Source organism: Bos indicus x Bos taurus, chromosome 19 (assembly GCF_003369695.1).
Source record: "Bos indicus x Bos taurus breed Angus x Brahman F1 hybrid chromosome 19, Bos_hybrid_MaternalHap_v2.0, whole genome shotgun sequence".
Lineage (NCBI taxonomy): Eukaryota > Metazoa > Chordata > Mammalia > Artiodactyla > Bovidae > Bos > Bos indicus x Bos taurus.
In genome coordinates, this window is record NC_040094.1 from 13,542,970 (window position 1) to 13,564,284 (window position 21,315).

Sequence of the window (21,315 nt, forward strand, 5' to 3'; positions counted from 1 at the left end):
TGGTGAGAGTTTGTTAAGTTTTTTAAGAAACTGCCAGATTGTCTCTACCAGCATACGTTCCCACCAGGAAGAAGTGAGAACTCCTGTTACTCCATACCCTTGCCAGCATTTGATGTTAGTGTTGTAGATTTTGGCTGTTCTAAGAGGCATGCCTCATCGTTTACATTAACTATTTTTCAAAGCTTAATATTTCATTCTAAGATGAGTAAGTGCTGAGGATCTAATTATAGCATGCTGACTGTAGTTAATACTATATGTATATTTGAAGTTTCCTAAGAATAGCTCTTAAATGTGCTCATCACACATAAAAAGAACACTGAGGTGATGCATGTGTTAATTAGATTGATTGTGATACTCATTTCACAGTATGTATGTATATCAAATCTTGTACAATTTAAATATATACAATTTTTGTCAATTATACTTCAGTAAAGTTGGGGGGAAACTTTTTTTAGTCATCAAGCTTATTTGTTAAAATCTAAAATCCTAATCAGCATGTCTGCATTTTCTCAGGAGGTTTATATATTTTTTCTGGTTCTTTTTGATGCTGAATTCTTGTGTCTGCTGAATTAGTTCTGTTGATGAATTGTTTTGCTGCCCCTTTTATGCAGTAACTGTACCCAAGCGTGTCAGTCTAGATATAGAATTTGGCCCTTTTCTGTTGTTTTACACACCAAAAACAAAGAACCCCATTCACAAAAGGCCTTTGTGTGGACAGCCTTTATGGAAATGAGAATGAAGTAAACAGCAATGGTATTTGCCTGCCTGAAAAGTTCTTCTGGGAATTCCCTGGCATCTGGTGGTTAGAACTTTGGCATTTCCACTGCAGAGGACCCAAGTTCAGTCCCTGGTGAGGGAACTAAGATCCTGCAAGCCATGAGGCATGGCTAAAAAAAAAAAGTTCTTTAGGTGCCCCACCATGACCATCCTTTATCTCTCCACATATGCCCCCCTCATCTTGGCCGTCTCTGATTGCTCTTTCATTGTTTCTTTTCATCTCTGTTTCTCATACTCCCCTGCATCCTTCTTTCTGTTCTGTAAAGTAAATCATGTCTTGCCATTTTTTACTCCTGTACTCAGCTCCAGGCCCATCTTCTTCTGTCCAGACTCAACAGTGTATTCAGTGGAACAGAAATATCTTTTATTCACCAGTTTCCACTTTATTTACCAGCAGTTACTGTTTAAGTGACAGTTTTTTTCTTTCTGAACATTTGAATTGGGGGGTGTTATACTGGAGAAGGAAATGGCAACCTACCCCAGTATTCTTGCCTGGAAAACACCATAAACAGAGGAACGTAATGGGCTACAATCCATGCGGCTGCAAAAGAATCATTCACGACTTAGCAACCAACAGCAACATACTATATTTTATTCATGATCTTTGGAATTCGCTGCACATTCATGAGGAACATTTAAGTCTAGAGATGTTTCTCGTGTAATTTTGATAGTTTATAAATTTGTCATTGATACCTACAGAAAAGTACACAAATCTTGAGGATATAGTTTGATGCATTATCACCATATTCTGCTCTGAGTCCATATAGTCTAGGATATACCAAGATAATACCAACCTCCAAACAGCACTGACTTGGAATAACACCAGTTGATTCCTTGCTCATGTTGCTTCATGTCTTGGTCTGTCTGTGGCTCTGCTTCACATCATATCTACACGTTGATCAAAACCCACATGTTGTGGAGCGGCCTCTGTCTAGAACTTTACCAGCATTGGAGCAAAGGCAAAAACAGTATGGGGAAGGAATTACTGGTTCTTGAAGCTTTCTCCTAGAAATGGCACATTTCACATGAACTCTGCTTATATTTTAATTAATATTTTGGCCAAAGGAAATCTTAATGTGAAAGGGAAGTTTATCTTTCCTCAAGCTGCTGCTGCTGCTGCTGCCAAGTCGCTCCAGTCATGCCCTACTCCATGCGACCCCATAGATGGCAGCCCACCAGGCTCCCCGGTCCCTGGGACTCTCCAGGCAAGAACACTGGAGTGGGTTGCCATTTCCTTCTCCAATGCATGAAAGTGAAAAGTGAAAGTGAAGGCGCTCAGTTGTGTCCGACTCTTAGCGACCCCATGGACTGCAGCCTACCAGGCTCCTCCGTCCATGGGATTTTCCAGGCAAGAGTACTGGAGTGGGGTGCCACTGCCTTCTCCGTATCTTTCCTCAAAGAGGGGCAGTAAATATTTTAAAAGCAGTATTACAATTTACCACAGATTTTACATTCTTACTGGGGCAAAATCAGCTTATTTAGTATCTTACAAACCAGGTGTTTTTTTAACCCAAATCATTTTTGCTTATTTTTTCCTGTTTTGTTTTTGCATCAAAATTGCTTCTGAAGAGTTAACATCTTTTAGGTGGAATGAAAGAGATGGAAGCTTATAGAAGAAAACAAATGTTTACTTTCTAATTTTCAGGTGGTTTTCCCCACATTTTTATGATCCTTTTGTAATACTTTTTGTTTCCTTGAAGCAGTTCTTACTATCCAGAATAATTCATTTTGCTTCCCCACCCTCCACCCTACTAAGCACTAGGGGATGAACGACATTCTATTTTTGTCCCCTACTAGATACCTAGGCCCTAGCACATTGTGTGACACTGTCTCAAAGAGGTGTTGTGTTGGTTAACTGTATCACTGCACATAAAATGCTTAGAACAATAGCTAGCACAAAGTGAGCACCCAACTACACAAGCGATTGTAGTAGAACAATATCACAAAGAAGTGTTACAGTAGGGGGAGGAAAGTACAGGAAACCTTGTCCGGAGCTGAAACCTGAAGGACAGCTTAGGTGGTTTAGGGGGTTGGAGGAAGGAGGGGGATGTATCGTAAGGCAGAGGAAATGGTATGTGCAGAGGCTCTGGGACAGAAAGAACATGCTTCTGATGTCCTGAATATGTGTCACATATCCAAAGAAAAATGTAACAAGCATACTTTAAAGAAAACTCAGCCTCTGAGAGGAAATTTTAAGTGTACATATTTTGTGTGTCTTCCTTATTCAGGTACTTGAAAGCTTGCAGGAAAAATTCTTAAGCATTTCATTGAATACTGTCAATTTGATACATCACAGGGTTTGCTCTTCTGTAAATTTTTTTAGGCATACAAATGGTGCATTGAGGCAATGAAAGAAATCACAACAAGCTTACCAGTCAAAGTCGTGGTGGATGTTTTAAGACAAGCTTCTAAGGTAAATATAATGTTAAAATTATTAAATGGATTATAGAGTTTAATAAGCTTCAAATTTGTGTTAATTAACCTACTGTTTGGGGGCTTCCCTGGTGGCTCTGCCTGCCAGTGCAGGAGACACAGATTTAATCCCTGATCTGGGAAGATCTTTTGAAGAAAGAAATGGCAGCTCACTCCAGTATTCTTGCCTGGAGAATCCCAGGGACAGACGAGCCTGGTGGGCTGTAGTCCATGGGGTCGCAAAGAATCAGACACAACTGAGTGACTGAACAGCAACAGCCACCACCTGCTATTTAAAAAATTAAGTGTTGCATACTCATGGATACCAACATCTATTTTCTAAATTTTTCTGCTCAGTTTCAGGAATCTGGCTTCTTCTTAAACCTTTACAGCAACCTGAATTCCTTATGCCATGATTGTATGGGCTTCGGTCACTTTTCTGCTAAAGGATATCCTAGTATTAAACCTTTCAGTCACAGTATTGCAGTCTCACAGTGTGATAGCTTTCTGTTCTTGACCTGATAGGCAATACTTACATGGTGTTTCTTCTTACTGGGTAAAAAAAACAGAATGAATTAAGTCTTTGAAATCATTTAGTAATATTTTTAAATTGCTGCTTTAGTAAACTGAAGCTTTAAAGCATTGATATAATTTTCAGATATAGTATTTCCCAGAGCTTTTCCATTTTGAATATTCCACTTTGGCTGGTTTTACTTACGGAAATTTCAGTTAGAGGAATTTTTCTAAAATGACAGATTTAGAAGAGTCTTAAGATTTCTGTAAAATTTATTAAGTCATTTTAGAGCAAGTAAATAGCATAAATATTCAGGTAATCATTAGAGCTAGAAGAGACAGTAATATGTTTTTTAATTTAAAACATTGAATATGCATTTAGTATAAAAACAGCTTAATTTATGTGCAAGATTTATATTTCTGTATTTAAATGATACTTAAAGTCTACTGACTTTCCCATGAATCAGAACATTTTAAGAAGTAATAGGATACTTGGAATTCTGTACATTTAAAGATTATTAGATGGAAAACTTCCAGATAGTTTTAAGCTACTGGGATATAAATAAGTACTTTAGGAAATAATGGTGAACCCTCTCCCCCCACCCCACCCCCCACTATTTTATTTTATTTATTTATTTTTAGATGTAAATAACATTTAATTTTTTAATAGATAGAATTGAAAGCAGGTTTGTTCCCCAACAATCTAGATGGAAAATGCCCTTTCCCATGAAGTTTTCTACGTATAGATAAATACGCTCACCAAAAAGCACCTCTTTGAAATACTATTAACTTCATTAATGTCTCTGTGCCTCAGTTTCATTCTCTTTAAAATGGGAATTTTGAAGAGACCTTACTTGTAGAGTTTTCCTTTCATTAAATGAAGCAGAGCATGTAAAACACCCAGGACATTGCTTAGTAGAGCTAAGCAATGTATTTCATTTAGTTTTTTTTTTTTTTTTCCCCTAGACTACAGAGCTAGTCATCAAGACAGTATGGTACTGGCACAAAGACAGAAATATAGATCAGTGGAACAAAATAGAAAGCCCAGAGATAAATCCACACGCCTATGGACACCTTATCTTTGACAAACGAGGCAAGAATATACAATGGAGAAAAGACAATCTCTTTAACAAGTGGTCCTGGGAAAACTGGTCGACCACTTGTAAAAGAATGAAACTAGAACACGTCCTAATACCACACACAAAAATAAACTCAAAGTGGATTAAAGATCTAAATGTAAGAACAGAAAGTATAGAGCTCCTAGAGGAAAACATAGGCAAAACACTCTCTGATGTAAATCATAGCAGGATCCTCTATGACCCACCTCCCAGAGTAATGGAAATAAAACCAAAAATAAACAAATGGGACTTAATTAAACTTAAAAGCTTTTGTACAACAAAGGAAACTATAAGCAAGGTGAAAAGACAGCCTTCAGAATGGGAGAAAATAATAGCAAATGAAGCAACTGACAAAGAATTAATCTCAAAAATATACAGGCAAACCCCCTCCCCCCCCCACTATTTTAATAACATGTAAGAATGGGAATATATGAGCTTTTTAAGATACCTTTGTTATAACAGTTTAGTTCTGGGCATGACTGAAAATTTTAAGTTTTATAATTACTCAGGATATATACACATCTGTTTATAATGGAATTTTCAAATACTTGGAAGGAAAGAAATTACAAATAGATCCATTCTATTTATGTTTGAAGATGTTTTTTTCTTTTTAACCATTGTAGTTTGAATATATAAATCGTATTTGTTTTAACACATTCATTAACTGTTTGTGAGTTATTTAACAATTTTTCATTTCATCTTTAGGCTTGTGTTGTAAAACGTGAATTTAAGAAAGCAGAGCAGTTAATTAAACATGCAGTGTATTTGGCACGGTACGTGATTGTTATTAAAAATACCATTTAAAATTGTCTCTCTCTACTTTATATCCTAATAGTTTTGTATCTTTTTATAGGGATCATTTTGGATCCAAACACCCAAAATATTCTGATACACTGCTAGATTATGGGTTCTACTTACTCAATGTAGATAATATCTGTCAGTCTGTTGCAATTTATCAGGTATGTTAATAGTTACACTTTTTCTTTCAACCTAAATTGACTTGCTGACCTATAATTTGTTTATGGTGTATAAACTACTCTCAAAAAATAACTTTTTCGGAGCCCCTTCTCATATATGGCACACCATTATTTTACTAAATAATAACAGAAGTAAAACTTAACTTCTTTAGGAATTAAAGAAGTAAAACTTCTTAAGACTTACTGTTTTAGGAATTAAAGAGGCTCATCTAGGGAAAAAGTTTGGAGTTGTGGGTCAGTATTTAGTAGTTTTCAATTTTTTCATTTACCCAGATGATGTCTTTGTTGTTACTTTAGCACAAATCATTATAGTGCCTTTGTAGTAGCAAGAAGGGTAGATAACAGTTATTTTAGGCCTTAGTCAATCTTAGGTACATGATTTGTTATGCCATCACTCTGGACAAGGTATCCCTGATTTTATAGTTTATTTCTGAAAAGGATATAGAGAAAAAACACTAATGTAATTCCTAAGACATGTGAATGACTTTTATTAGTAAGCCATTGCCTTTTAATTCAGACTTACTCTTCAGAAAATCAAGCCGTGAGTGACTTTTATGTTCTGTTGTGACCTAAATTTGGAGAAGGAAATGGCAACCCACTCCAATATTCTTGCCTGGAGAATCCCATGGACAGAGGAGCCTAGCAGGCCATGGTCCATGGGGTCGCAGAGAGTCGGACACGGCTGAAGCCACTAAGCATACATGTGCTCTAACTACAGCAGAACTTTTTTCCAAAACTGATGGGGTTGAGTATATAAAATATATATTTAGGTCACTAGACTGCTTAATTTAACTAGGTAGTGTTTTCTAAGCATTCACAGTATTATCAGTTATTTTCTTGACTCTTTCAGGCAGCCCTTGACATTCGGCAGTCAGTGTTTGGTGGCAAAAATATTCACGTAGCAACAGCTCATGAAGACTTGGCGTATTCCTCTTATGTTCACCAGTATAGCTCTGGGAAATTTGACAATGCACTGTAAGTTCTACTTTCCTTTTCATGAGGAATTAAATGCTATTGCTATTTTGTTTTGTTTTGCTTTGCTTTTTCCCTAACACAGTACTATTTCATGTATAAATTAATGGATTAAAGTTGTCCTCCTGGAACTTTAACAAGATCCCTAAAATGTTCTTTAAGTCATTTAAAGTCATCCCAATTTATAAGCCATTCATTTAGAGCGTATGTGGTTTGACATTGAGACTTTTATATCATCATATAAAATGTCTTTTTTTTAAGTATCTCCTTCAGTAATTTTTCCTTGACTAATACAGTGGTGTACAAACTTGATCATAACATGCAGAAATACTGAATGACAGTCATCTTTTTTAATGCATAACTGAGCTTGTAAGAGAGAGAGGAAATCCCCAATGGCCAATAATGGACTAAAACCCAAAAGGGTAGGCATGAACCATGGTGTAACTGTTCTGGGGTGGTAAGGCTTAGAAGGCCTTAGAAGTTTCTGTAACCTTGGTTGAATACCAGTCCTGGTTTTAAGAGATAAGGCATTAGGCCACAGGAGGCTGTGACTTAAAACTGAAGCCAAGATCAAAGCTACACCCTCAGGGAAAGGGTAGACCAGGGAAAAAACTGCCCACTGGCAAGAGGGGTGACGTGGAAGATTGTCCATCTTAGGCTGAGCTCTCAGTTGAACAATACGAGCCTCATGGGGGAATTTATAGGCTATAGACTTCTCCCTTGTATTTGGGCATCATGCATACAGGAAACCCCAAACCGAGGAAAACATTAAGAAGTACTTTGAGACTGCTGATTTCTTTTAGGATGCTTTTAAGGAGAAAATACAAAGCTCTTGGTAATAATTAACCTTCAGTCCAAGCCATACAGACTTCCCTTAGACCTAACTCTACCTAAGATGAACTCACCATAAAAAATGTTTTTAAATAAGGGAACGTTTTCTCTGTGAGTGAGTCAGAAGGCATGATGAACAAGATTAGAACACTAAAAATATCAGTTAACAGAATGTTTTGGTTGATGCTATAAAGTAAGGATTCTTAGATGACTAAGGGTATAAATGGGTTGGCAAACTATGGCCTGAAGGCAAAATAAAGGTTAATTGGAACCTGGCAGTGTTCATGCACTCCTGTTTTGTGTGTGGTTGCTTTTATGCTTCAACAGCAGAGTTGAATAGTTGGGACAGAGTGTGTACCACATAATCTTGAGATGTTTACTGTATGGCCCTGTACAGGAAAAAAAAATTGCTGACACTGATATAAAAGAAGGAATCAATAATGCTTTAGAGGGAAACTTAAGGAAAAAAGGCAGATATAAAAATAAACTGAGGGAACTATATGTATATCTGAGTCACTTTGCAATATACCTAAAGCTTACACAACACAGTAAATCAAGTATACTTCAATAATACAAATAAATGGGACTTCCCTGGCGGTTCAGTGGTTAAGACTCTACACTTGCACCACAGGGAGCATGAGTTATTTCTGGTTGGGGAACTAATATCCTACATGCCGCTTGGAGCAGCCAAAAATACACAGTAACATAAAATGACCGATACATGCTGCAGCTTGAACGAATCTTTAAAACACTGTGCAGGTGAAAGAAGCCAGCCACAGAGGACCGCATATTATATAATTTCATTGCATGAAATGTCTAGACTAGGCAAGCCTGTAGAAACAGAAAGTAAATTGGTGGTTGCCTAGAGTTGGGGGAGTTGGAGGAAAATGAAATGACTGCTAATGGGCACAAAGTTTCTTTTGGGGGGGATGAAAATATTCTGAAATTAATAGTGATAGGTGCATAACTCTGAAATATGCTAAAAACCTTCTGTTGTACACTTTAAATTGTGGTATGAATTATGTTAATAAACACTTATTATGAAAACAAATTATAATAGCTAGAATTAGAAAATAGTCATTGACATTAAAACTCAGTAGACAAATAGCATTAGATACAACTAAAGAGACAGCAGATTGGAAGATAGATCTGAGAAAATTGATGATTGCTTCAGTTCAGTAGCTCAGTCATGTCCGACTCTTTGCGACCCCATGGACTGCAGCATGCCAGGCCTCCCTGTCCATCACCAACTCCTGGAGTTTACTCAAACTCCTGTCCATCGAGTTGGTGATGTCATCCAACCATCTTATCCTCTGTCGTCCCCTTCTCCTCCTGCCTTCAATCTTTCCCAGCATCGGGGTCTTTTCCAATGAGTCAGTTCTCCACATCAGGTGGCCACAGTATTGGAGTTTCAGCTTCAGCATCAGGCCTTCCAGTGATATTCAGGACTGATGTCCTTGAGGATTGACTGGTTTGATCTCCTTGCAGTCCAAGAAAGATGGGAATAGAAGGTGTAGAGTTGTTTGAAAGGAACTGGTAGATAAAATAGACAAATAACTTGCCTTCTGTTTGACAGGATGAGCCATGAAACAATAACCAAACATGTCAGATGAGAATATATGCTGTGAAGAAGAATAAAATAAACTAAGAGTTTAGAGAGTGATGGTAGATTTTTTTAGGGTCTTCTGTATAGGCTGATCTGGAAAGACTTCATTGAGGGTAAACCATGTGGATATTCAGGGAACAACCATTCCAGAGAGACAATAAAACAAATGCAAGAATCCTGGGCTAGAACTGCTTTACATGTTCAGAAAATTGCCATTCCTATGTGGCTAGAAGGGAAAGAGGGAATTACTTCTGATAATGGTAGATGTGGTCAGAGAGGTAGCCCAGTGAAAGATCATATTGTATTAAGCCTTGTAGGCTATGATAGTAATTTCACAGTTGGTTATGAGGGAGATAGATGGGAATCCACTGGGTGTTTAAAAGTTCATTTAATTATCCTTCAAATAAAAATAAATTAAGGGAGGGAAAAAACTCAGTGTACAAAAGATTGGAATGTTACAGCGAAACTTGTCCTTTACCACAGCTAGTTTTAGGGATTCTACCAGTATTATGTTGTAAATTATGGGGGTTTTAATGCCTAAATTATTTGTAACATAAAAGAAATGCCAGAATTTATCTTCTGTATTGCAGGTTTCATGCAGAAAGAGCTATTGGTATCATTACCCACATCCTACCTGAAGATCATCTTCTTTTGGCTTCTTCAAAGAGGGTGAAAGGTACCCTTTGTAATCTAGTCTCCTATAGATAGATAGATGTATTTTAAGACTTCTTTAGCTGTCAGTTATAATAGATGCCTACTATCTGACATTTTAAAATTGATTAAAATAGGAATATTTGTTGATTTCCTCAGAATTAGACTGTATATTACTAAAACAGACAATCACTGATTTAACATATTTGCCCACGTCTCTAAGAATTTCCAGTGGTTCATAATGAAAAGTTGTTTGCTTCTCTCATACAACATTGTTAGTAGGCTAGAGTACCCTTCTTTCTTCCTTCCTTCCACTTGCCTCTTCCCTCCTTTTTCTCTTTCCTTTCATTCATTCATGCCTTTCTTTTGAGGGGAGGATTGAAGAATCACCGTGACATTGCAGATGGGTTTTCACACGCCTTCACCTTTATTGTGCAAGACTCTGAAACTGTTTCATATCAGGTTACCTTTAGTGTTGCAAGGCTCGCACCACATACCACTTTCTTCTTTACTTTTTAACTCTTCTGCAGTCACTTACCAAGGGCCTTTGATTTTGCTGACGATTGGGTCACCCATGTGGTAATTCCTTGCATGATGAAGAACTTTTACCTTAATTCTGGAACTAGGCTTTACCTCTCCTTTAGGTTTGCATTTTTGAAGTCATGCAAGTAATACATGATGTCAAGAATTAAAAGAGAAAAAATTAAGTTACTTGAAACTCATCAATCCAGAATCAACATGTGGGCAAATATTTTTTTTAGGCTTTTCTTTCTTTGAAGACTGAAATGAGTGAATAATTTTTTTTTAGTTCTGTAATCTGCTTTGTTCACTCGACGTAGTACAAACATTTTCTCATTTCAATACGTGTAGGTATATATCCTTTTTTCTGATGTTTTTTCTAGTTTTCTAATGTTTTTAACTGCACCTGTCTTATTGGACCTCTACATTTTTTTTAACCTTTTGTTCTTTAAAAATGCTACAGTGAGCTAAATCTCTTACTTTTTGTGCATATGAACAATTTTCCTAGCAATAAAATTGCCCGGTTAAAGAATATATATTTGTAAGACTTTAAATGGAGTTTGAGGGTCTCAAATAGGACTTTGAAGTTAAATTATCTTCTTATCTGATTTGACTGGTCAAGTGAGTTAGGAGGAAACCAGTTCTTTTACTTCTATTTGGTTAAAGGTTATATAGTTTGCAAATGTGGTTTCACAGTTTTCAACAGTGGTTAGGTAGTCCTTGACACAGTTTCACAATTTAAAAAAATTTGCCTTTTCATTCTTGTCTTTCTTCTGTTTGCTTAAAAAACAATTTATGTCAGCAAAGCAAACCGATCTGGTAAAATAGAGAGTAATTCTGCAAAATAATTTGTTGTATACTGTTGTTTTTCTTACATTTGAAATCCATTATACTATGCAAAATAGAATGACCCCAAAAGTGTTTTGTTTTGTTTTTTCATTAAAATGGAATACGCTCATCTTTACCAGTTCTTTGGTATGTTATATGGTTTATGGTTCTAAACGATAAACATATAGAAGTGTATACAAGTAACATTTATAAAATTCAATTCTAAAGTTTATGTTCTGATGAGCTTTGATACATGGTTTGAAAGTGCACTGATTTTGTTGCCTTCTTATTCAGCACTTATTTTAGAGGAGATTGCTATTGACTGTCATAATAAAGAAACTGAACAGAGGCTGCTTCAAGAAGCTCATGATTTGCACCTGTCTTCACTCCAACTAGCTAAAAAAGCTTTTGGAGAATTTAATGTACAGACTGCAAAACACTATGGAAACCTTGGAAGACTTTATCAGTCAATGAGAAAATTTAAGGTAGGAGCACATTTTACTGTATTTTTCTGTCTAAGTAATCTTAGGTAATAAAGTACAATGTGAATAATAAATCTTAAGTAATGCTTCTTCAGTAATCTTAAATTATAAAGTATACATTTATTATACTTCCACATTATTTCACATAAGAATTGAGAAAATAGCTAGTATAAAACAGTCAAAATATAAATAAGATTCAAAAATACAAACCATAGAAAAATATATATATCAGACTTAAAACATAGCTCTTAGCTAATAGTTTAAATTGAACACTTAGAATGCCTGACACATAGTTAGATGTGCAAGAAATGTAAGATAATGCAAGTATTGTATAATTGTAGTGGTAAAAATATACTGAATTTAGTTTCCTTTTAGAACTTTGGGTTATAAATTCTTATTACTGTTGATTCCGTTCAGTCGCTCAGTCATGTCCGACTCTTTGTGACCCCATGAATCGCAGCATGCCAGGCCTCCCTGTCCATCACCAACTCCCAGAGTTCACTCAAACTCATGTCCATCGAGTCGGTGATGCCATCCAGCCATCTCATCCTCTGTTGGCCCCTTCTCCTCCTGCCCCCAATCCCTCCCAGCATCAGGGTCTTTTCCAGTGAGTCATCTCTTCGCATGAGGTGGCCAAAGTATTGGAGTTTCAGCTTCAGCATCAGTCCTTCTAGTGAACACCCAGGACTGATCTCCTTTCGGATGGACTGGTTGGATCTCCTTGCAGTCCAAGGGACTCTCAAGAGTCTTCTGCAACACCACAGTTCAAAAGCATCAATTCTTATAGAGTCACAGTAAGAAAGGAAAGAGAGTTGCTATCTAAGACATTCATTTTTATCTGAAAATCAGTTTACACATTCCTCAGTTAACCTGTTTATTGAGATAAAAATTGTCAAAACTCCAAAAAACGAAATAATAAAATATACTTCTATGTAAAAATTAATAAAGAGTTTCTTAACACAGTTCAATTAAATTTTGAAGTGTGTTAAATTGAAATAAGTTTTCATTTTAGAATATTTTGACATTAATTTCTTCTAATAGCTTTTTATTACATGGACACGTTTTCTCTTGTCATTTTGCTGTATTTCAGTGTTTCGTCAGCTTATGTGCATAGCTTCCCGAAGCCAGTGATGCTTCCTGTTAGGCAGCTTTTAGAACAATGTAGTGTCTTCTCTGATCAGATTACCTTAGCCATCCATAAACTGTTTTTGGCATTTAGAAGAATGTTACTAATTGGATAAGAGTTGTTGACATAGTAAAAAGTATAATCTAATGGTTAATACAGCTTGATTATTTTTCAGGAAGCTGAAGAAATGCACATCAAAGCAATTCAGATTAAAGAACAACTTCTTGGTCAAGAAGATTATGAAGTAGCCCTTTCGGTGGGACATCTGGCTTCTTTATATAATTATGACATGAATCAGTATGAAAATGCTGAGAAACTTTATTTGCGATCTATAGCAATTGGTATGTTACTTTAAAATTGTTTTAATTGATAAGAGATCAACATGTCTTACATGTTGTATAGGGAAGTGTTATTATTAAGACTTAAATGAGTTTAGAGCTGCTCAGGATCTCCAGGAGCTACTCAGAAGTCTTCTAAAACATTTTGCTAAAGATTATTTATCGATAATTGAAGCCAGTAATAAGAAATATGACAGTAGTGTGTCAAGTAAAGGCAAAAATAGTTATTTTAAAAATTTGTATAAACACTACCTCTAGCCCATCCTCACCCTTCTCCTGATTTTAAATTAGACAAAGTTGAGCTGTTTTAGAACTTGATATAAATGAAATACAATGTATCTTTTTATATGCTTTGTTTCTTTTGGTGAACATCAATTGTAAAATACATCAGTGTTGTTCATATCCCTGTTGCTTGTTAATTTCCAGTGCCTTGTAATATTGTATTGAATTAGTATATCATTATTTATCCATTCTACTATTAGTTGATATTTGAATTGTTTTCAGTTCAGACCAATCACAAAATAAAGTACTGTGGTCATCATCTAATGTTGTGCCTGTTAAAACTCTTCCCATGTTTTTATTGAATTTGTCTGTCACTTTCTTCTTGGTTTATGGAAGTTCCTTATATACTTTAGATGTAACAAGCCCTTTGTTAGTTAAACGTGTTGCAGATAACTGTCCCTCTACTGCTTGTTTCTTAACGGTGCCTTTCAAAGAACAAACATTCTTAAAGTTTAATGTAATATTAATTACATATAATATTGTAATTATTGCTCTTTTATTTTATGGTTGGCACTTTTTAAATTGTGTTTTGGAAATATTTTTCTACCCCAAAGTCAAAAGATACTCTTTTGGGAGATTATCTTCTGGAAATTTGTGAGGTAGTGATCAAATTTCTTCCCCTCTTCCTTTTTCCCTTCTGTATGGATATACAGGTTGACCAGGACCATTTTTTCAAAACACTGTCTTTCCCCTCTGCTGTGCTACCTTTGCCTCAAATCATATATCCGTGTATGTGAAGGTTCCTCGTTATCCATAATAGATTATCTTGCTTAACCCTACAATACACGTAAAGTAGTTTTAGAATTATTAACCCGTAGTACTATGAACACCAGTGTTACTGCTTAGAGCCTAATAATTCATTTACATTTTATCTTGTCCTTAACCTGAAGGTATATAATCAGAATACTGTATTCAGAATTTACTTAGGTTGCTTATCTCCCTGCCACCTGCTATCAGTTAAGTTACTCATTTACGAGAGAACTAGGTTCATTTGCTTATGTTTGTGTAACATTCCCCCGTTTTTATTTAGTCTGCTAAATTATTTGACTGTGAAATATTAATACTCTGAAAAGTTAGAACTGTGGAGTTCCCTGGCAGTCCAGTGGTTAAAACTCCTCACTGTCACTGCTGAGGGCCTGGGTTTGATCCGTAGTCAGGGAACTAAGATCCCACAAGCCACATGGCATAACCAAAAAAAAAACAGTCAACTATACAGAAAGGTCTTCTCACAGATGTGTGACTGCCCTTAATTTCTCCTCGCCAGTCATTCCTGTGAGTAACTGGTCTTGTTAGTTTCTCATCTATTTTTTCTGGGTTTTTTGTTTTTGTTTTTTACTTTTGACCGTGCTGGGTCTTGTTGCTGTGTACGGGCTCCTCGTCGCCGAGCACGGGCTCTCGGCATGCAGGCTTTGGGAGTTGTGGCACATGGGCTCGGTAGTCGCATCTCTCAGCGCTAGAGCTTGGACTCGGCAGAATGGTTGTGGCTCACTGGCTTAGTTGCCCCAAGGCATGTGGGATCCTCCCAGACCAGAGAGCGAACCTGTTTTCCCTGCATTGGCAGGTGGATTCTTAACCACTGGATTACCAGTGTCGTTCTTCTGTATATTTCTGGCATAAGTGTTCAGAGACATAAATATTTTACTTTACATAAAAGGTGGCATACTCCAGATACTTTGCTTTTTTAGAAACAGTATGCCCTGTAAATGAGCTGTGAGATCTTCATGAACTCCCTTCAAACTGAAATTTTATAATTTTATTCTAGAGAGACCAATGACCTTAGACAAGAGAATTTTTTTTTTTTAAGTCTTAGAAGTAGGCTATGAGTAAGACTGTGTCAGTAAACCCTGATAAAAGAATTGAATCTGTTTCAACTGGAGGGTGGAATGATTGGGAGTTTGGGACTGATATAAACACACTGCTGAGTATAAAACAGATAACTAGTGAGAACACACATCGATGTTCTGTGGTGACCTACATGGGAAGGAAATGTAAAAAATGGTGGAGACATATATATATCGGAGAAGGCAATGGCACCCCACTCCAGTAATCTTGCCTGGAAAATCCCATGGGTGGAGGAGCCTGGTAGGCTGCAGTCCATGGGGTTGCTAGGAATCAGACACAACTGAGCGACTTCACTTTCCCTTTTCACTTTCATGCATTGGAGAAGGACATGGCAACCCACTCCAGTGTTCTTGCCTGGAGAATCCCAGGGACGGGGGAGCCTGATGAGCTGCCGTCTCTGGGGTCGCACAGAGTCAGACACGACTGAAGTGACTTAGCGTAGCATAGCATGTATGTATGACTGATGCACTTTGCTGTATAGCAAGAAACTAACACAATGTTGTACAGCAAAGGTATTCCAATAAAATTTTTTTAATTGAATCTATTCCTTTTAAAAGGAATAAAACAAAGACACCCTATTTTAAAGAACTAAGCTTGTATTGTAGAAACTACTTGTTATTTCATTATTTGAGCTTCCTTTTTTTTCTGTTTACTTTCAGGGAAGAAACTTTTTGGTGAAGGCTACAGTGGACTGGAATACGATTACCGAGGTCTCATTAAACTTTACAACTCCATTGGAAATTATGAGAAAGTGTTTGAGTATCACAATGTTCTGTCTAACTGGAACCGGTTACGAGATCGGCAGTATTCCGTGACCGATGCTCTTGAGGACGTCAACACCAGCCCTCAGTCCACTGAAGAAGTGGTGCAGTCCTTCCTGACTGCGCAGAATGTCGAGGGACCGAGCTGCTGAGGGAAGACCTCAGTTCACTAACTTACCTTTTCCCAGATTCCAGGGAATTCATACTGTGAAATCAAAACCGTGTTTTTTAGGGGGCTGGAATTTGCATTGAAACACTGGTCCAGTCCTTTGACCCTATTTGGGTGATCCCTTTCTTGCAGAGTGTCCGTAGGAATAAGCATATATTCAGTTATATTCAGCATGTACCGCATGTATAAGTAGTCTGGCCCGTATTTTCAACCTCGTAGAACAAACAACAGGAATTTTTTGTTTTCTTTTTTTAAAAAAAAAGTAATTCATTTTGCAGAAAGCCTGAAAGAAAAAAAGAACCCCTAAATAAAACTATTTAAGAGTTTAAAAGAGTTGCATTCTTATTATGTAAGGATGATTTTAACAACTTTTTAACATATAATTCTTCCTTGAGGAGGTATTCAATACTGTACTGTAAAGAAATTTTATGGGGAAAATCTTTATACACAGTATAGAAAAGGTAACACAACTACTAAGAGCAGAGGGGCATCCTTACCTAGAGAAATGGGTGCAGCCGCTCCAGGGCTGCATGACCAGGGGGAAGGACTGTCAGATTCATCTGAACTGGACCAGTGTTGACCTGTAAGTAATAGAAAAGCTGATAAACCAGCAGTTTTAACTCTTTGGTTGTTTTGGTTTTGTTGTGTTTTTTGGGGGTACAAAAAGGCAAGATGCTCTGATAGCTTTTGCTAACAGGACCAGGAGGATCTGAAAAGGACCAGCCTAATGTAGAAAGGGGTTATTTGGACCAGAGGTTTTAGATGATTATTTTAGCCCCTGCCTTTACTTTTATCATAGAATGATTTCATTTAGATGTATTATGAAAACTGATAATACAAAAATTGTATTCATGTAATAGACACGAGATGAGGGAAATTTGGCAGTTTCAGTGGCATATCTTCAGTCAAGGCACACAGATGGCAATGCCCTAAGCAAGTCTGTAAATACCTGCTGCAGCCATCCCTCTCATTTTATATGCTACCCTAATAACGCAGTTCGCAAGTATATTGGCTGAGTCATGAAATAGCTCATGTCCAGATGGGAATTTTAGGTCAGTGTTTGGTTTATGGGGATTAATGGAAAAACAAATGCCGCCTAATAAGCAATTCTTAGAAATCCTTCATGTTTATGATAAAAAAAAAATTGCAAGCAATAGATCATTTTATATGAAATTCAAGAGTCAAATGTAAAGATTTCCCCTAATGATAAATCTATTTCACTAACTCCTCTTTCTGTTTATTGGGTTTTGATTTTTCATTTAAGCCAGTCAAGTTGTTTAATGTTGAGGTAATATTCAAATTTGAGAAGTTGTAACATGTAGCAATTCAAGAAACAAAAAAGGTCTGTTGCCATTACCTCAGTTCTTATTATAGTGGCCTGTTTGGTGCCTCTATAGTTAAGAATCAGGGTTTTCCCCCCTATTTTCAGGGGTTCATGACTTGGCTGTTAAGAGTTGTTGCTCCTGGCTAATGCTTGGAGTGGTCTGTGGGTGGGTGGATGTGTGCTGAATTTAGGTTTTCTGTCTAACAGGCGTGTTGGGATGGGAGGGGGGAAAATCTAGACTGCCCACCACATGGAGTGCAGAAGAAGTAATTGGAAATTTCAGATCAATTCAGTTTTAAACACTTTTTTGGCCTTCCCAAATATAACCTTGTTTAAAGCTGTTATTTGCCATCTTGTTAGTTATGATCCCACCGTTTTTAAGTTCCCAGGAGGGGATTCTCTAGGGGAGGTGGAAGAAATGAAACAAGCCCAGATGTCTTTAAGATGATAGCTGTGTGATTTCGAACGCTGGGTTTAATCCTCATACTGAATTATTTTGAATTGAAAAGAGCGCATTGGCACACCTGCGCCTCCCCCTCCCAGTTAATTGCAATCTAATGCCGAGGCACCTCTTTATTAATTACCAAATAGTCTGTGTGACCAAGGACTAACATTTTTAAGTTACTCAGCTCTATCCTCATGGGCCTATATATTTAATACCTCCAAAGATTTTAAGGATAGGCTTTGTATACTTTTGTTGATTATTTAGAGTCCTGTGGTATGTTTGTGGTATAGGAATGTCATGGTAAATTGTTTTTCAATAAATATTTTGAAACTTATGTTTTCATATGAAGTTTTTTTTTTTTTTAATCTGTATTTTTGGTTTTGTGCATATACAGCGTTTCCTAGGATAAAATCCAGCAAATGACTTAAGGCCTCATCTTCTCTAATTCAGTTTGAACTCAGATCACACTCAGTGATAAAGCAACATGATATTTAGAAGCCTAGGATCACAGGGTGATGTTAAATGACAGCCAGTTTTTCTTAAAAAAAAAAAAAAAAAATTGTTGATAGTTTGCCATATTGCCATTGCTTTAATGTAGTTTTCTGTAAATCCATATGCTTAATGCAGACACTCTAGATTGAGAAAAGAGATTGCCAGTTTCTGATAGTGATATAACTTAATATGCTATTATTTCTGGTTCTAATGAAGAATAATACCCTAATAATTTTAAGTGTGGGTTTTATCCTTTTAGTTGGAATGCTTAGGATAAGTTAGGGAGGTGAATATCATCATGATATATGGGGGTAGGGGAAAACAGTCTCAAAGAAAGTAAAATTTACTTCACAATAACCAATTGCTTGAACAAATTTTTTGTATATGGTGGGGTTGTGTATAAGAAAGCATAGATCAACTTAAAAGATTTTTCTGGCGGTTCAACTAAGTAATATTAAGTAAGAGGCCTTTGGTCTCGTCCTTTCCTGGCTTTGTTCTCTCTTGTACTCGGGTTTTTTCCCCTAAAGTTTGGTGCTGCTCAAGTTGGGTGCATCAGGGAGCCCATAACACTCCTGTACCACACAGGTGGCCAGTCACTCCTTTGTTCAGTTTCAGAGAGCCAGTTGAGGGTTTTTTAGACCATAATTTTTATGGGTCGCCAAAGCTGACTTTGCCCAAAGCATTAGGACCCTTACATTATCAAAGCTCTGTCTCTGTTCAGCAGAAACAGCTGGCTGTTGCTTTGGAATAGCCTCCTTGCAGGTGTGCTTTGTTTTGTGAAAATGAAAGATTAGGCAAGACCTTTGTAACACTCTTAGCCTGTTAGAGTTCATAATTTTGAGAAAACCAGATCAGGCAGCTGCAGTCTTATAAATAGCGTGCCATTTGGCTGCTCCTGACAGTGCAGACAGGATGCTGAGCAGTAGACAATGCCTAGAACATGACTGAAACTTTGGGCCATACTTTACAGATGCAAAGAATGGTTTGCTACGTAGGAGGAGGGACAGCAGGCTTTCCCCGCTATCCAAAAGTAGTGTTGCCATGAAACCTCTGTAAGCCAAAACAGGTGAACAGCAGAGTGGCAGTTAGCTTAGGGCACATCTTGCCAATCGATGCACAAAATACACTGAGATAAAGCTCAGAAGCTCACACAGGTAAAGCTGTGGCGGCTTGAAGCTGAGGTGCCGAACGCAGTTCCAGGAGAGGAGCGTGGCGGTGCCCTCCCACTGCTCGCTGCTGCTGCCTCCTCAACAGCCACGCGTGTGCAGACACACGTGGAACGCCATTTTTGCTGTTCACCTTTTTTCGTGAAAGTGATGGTTTTGGATCTGTTTTCGGTTAGTAAAAACAGGCGCTAATGCAGGTCTTTGATAAAAGCAAAGTAGGATAAAGTGAACTTTGAGAAAGAGGAGGATACCTGTACTAAACTGTCACTCGGTTTTTTTCCCCCTGAATCTGTAGCCTGGCTACTTCCAAACTGTTCTTTTTCTGGATGGCAAAGTTACTACTGGAAAAATATTTATAAGTAAAAGCGTCTCTAAGACTTATTTTTGCTCTAAGAATTAGCATATATATTTCACCTCTTGGAGGACCTCAGTTCTTGCTAGAAAATTCCTTTTTTCTTTTTTTTTAATCCGACATTTTAATTCATCTCCAGCTTGAACATTAGTAGTTGTCTGCAACTCTCAGGAATGTTTTAGGCAGAAAACTGGTTTTACCCTGTTGGTGACCTGAAGGAGTGTGCTTGAGGATTTGTTAAAATAATTGCTGTTCTTTAATTGCAATCCTAGGCATCTATAGCATGAGTGGCCTTAGTGAGTTTGTTGAAGTGCACATTTTTCTTTCAAAAGTAAAATTTAAGATTAAAAATATATGCTCTATATAGATATCTAGAAAACTTGGTTTGTGGTGCACAAGCGTTGGATCCCTAAATAACTCTGCAGGTACCGTTTGTATAACATTACTCATTTCTGTAGATTCCTTTGATGGGAAGATCTGTTGCCATGGTAACTAAAAACTTTTCACTTCAGTTCTACTTTTATGATGTGAATGAATGCTATGTTTTATTAAATATTACCAGGTCAGTACTATTTTTATACTTTATTAAGCAACCGGGGATTTTAGTTTAATAGACTCAAAAAGCTCTTACGGAAACAAAAGCAAATCACTATCCATTCTTTACATGAAAATCCCCACTAATAATGCCACAGTAATTTCTATAGAAATATCTAAGGTCATTGATGAGTTTTTTAAAGACAGTTCTTCATTGTGTCAGAATAACCTTTCATGTCACCCTCACCACAGACTTGTACTGCCCACCATTATTTGTAACCATTAATACCATACTAAGTATGTTTGTAACCAGCATTGTGATATATTCTGTACTTGTATTGCTAAAAATGAATTATTGACTTAATAAATATAGTGTTCCTGCACTCATAGTGTATCTGTTTCCAGTTTACTTGTGCTTACTTTTGGTTGGGACTTGGGACTGTTTAAACATCACAGACTCCAGAGAGAAACTGCCAGAACTGGAGCAGCGGTGCCCTCTTTCTGGTGAGACGTGTGGCAGAGGAGACGCTTGGTAACAGCACCTAAGACAGTGCTTATGAAAGTACTTTGGAAACACAAGCACTGCATGAATGCAGAGGGCTTTGGGGACTTTACAGAAGTAATCACACCCTTCTTTTCCCTCAGCTCACACAAAGGCTGAGGAAGGGTGATGAAAAGCTCTGCTGGGTGTCTGTCAGCGGCAAAAACCCTGGGTGTGGGTTATGGTTCTAGCCCTGCCTCTTAACGGTAGGAATTTGAGATGTGTCATTATAAGCCTCTTTGTGTTCATTTCCTCGT

The 21,315-nt window shown here is 37.2% G+C and overlaps 1 protein-coding gene across 1 annotated transcript in view; it reads left to right on the forward strand.

The window, feature by feature from the left end:
- APPBP2 (amyloid beta precursor protein binding protein 2) overlaps positions 1-20,906 on the forward strand; it is a 59,783-nt gene extending 38,877 nt beyond the window's left edge. The window contains exons 6-13 of the mRNA XM_027519394.1: positions 3,101-3,190; positions 5,526-5,593; positions 5,674-5,779; positions 6,648-6,772; positions 9,797-9,882; positions 11,499-11,689; positions 12,988-13,153; positions 15,934-20,906. Of these exons, the coding sequence (XP_027375195.1) occupies positions 3,101-3,190; positions 5,526-5,593; positions 5,674-5,779; positions 6,648-6,772; positions 9,797-9,882; positions 11,499-11,689; positions 12,988-13,153; positions 15,934-16,187 (1,086 nt within the window). The 3' untranslated portion in view covers positions 16,188-20,906. The remainder of the gene's footprint in view (positions 1-3,100; positions 3,191-5,525; positions 5,594-5,673; positions 5,780-6,647; positions 6,773-9,796; positions 9,883-11,498; positions 11,690-12,987; positions 13,154-15,933) is intronic.
- Positions 20,907-21,315: the final 409 nt, after the last annotated feature.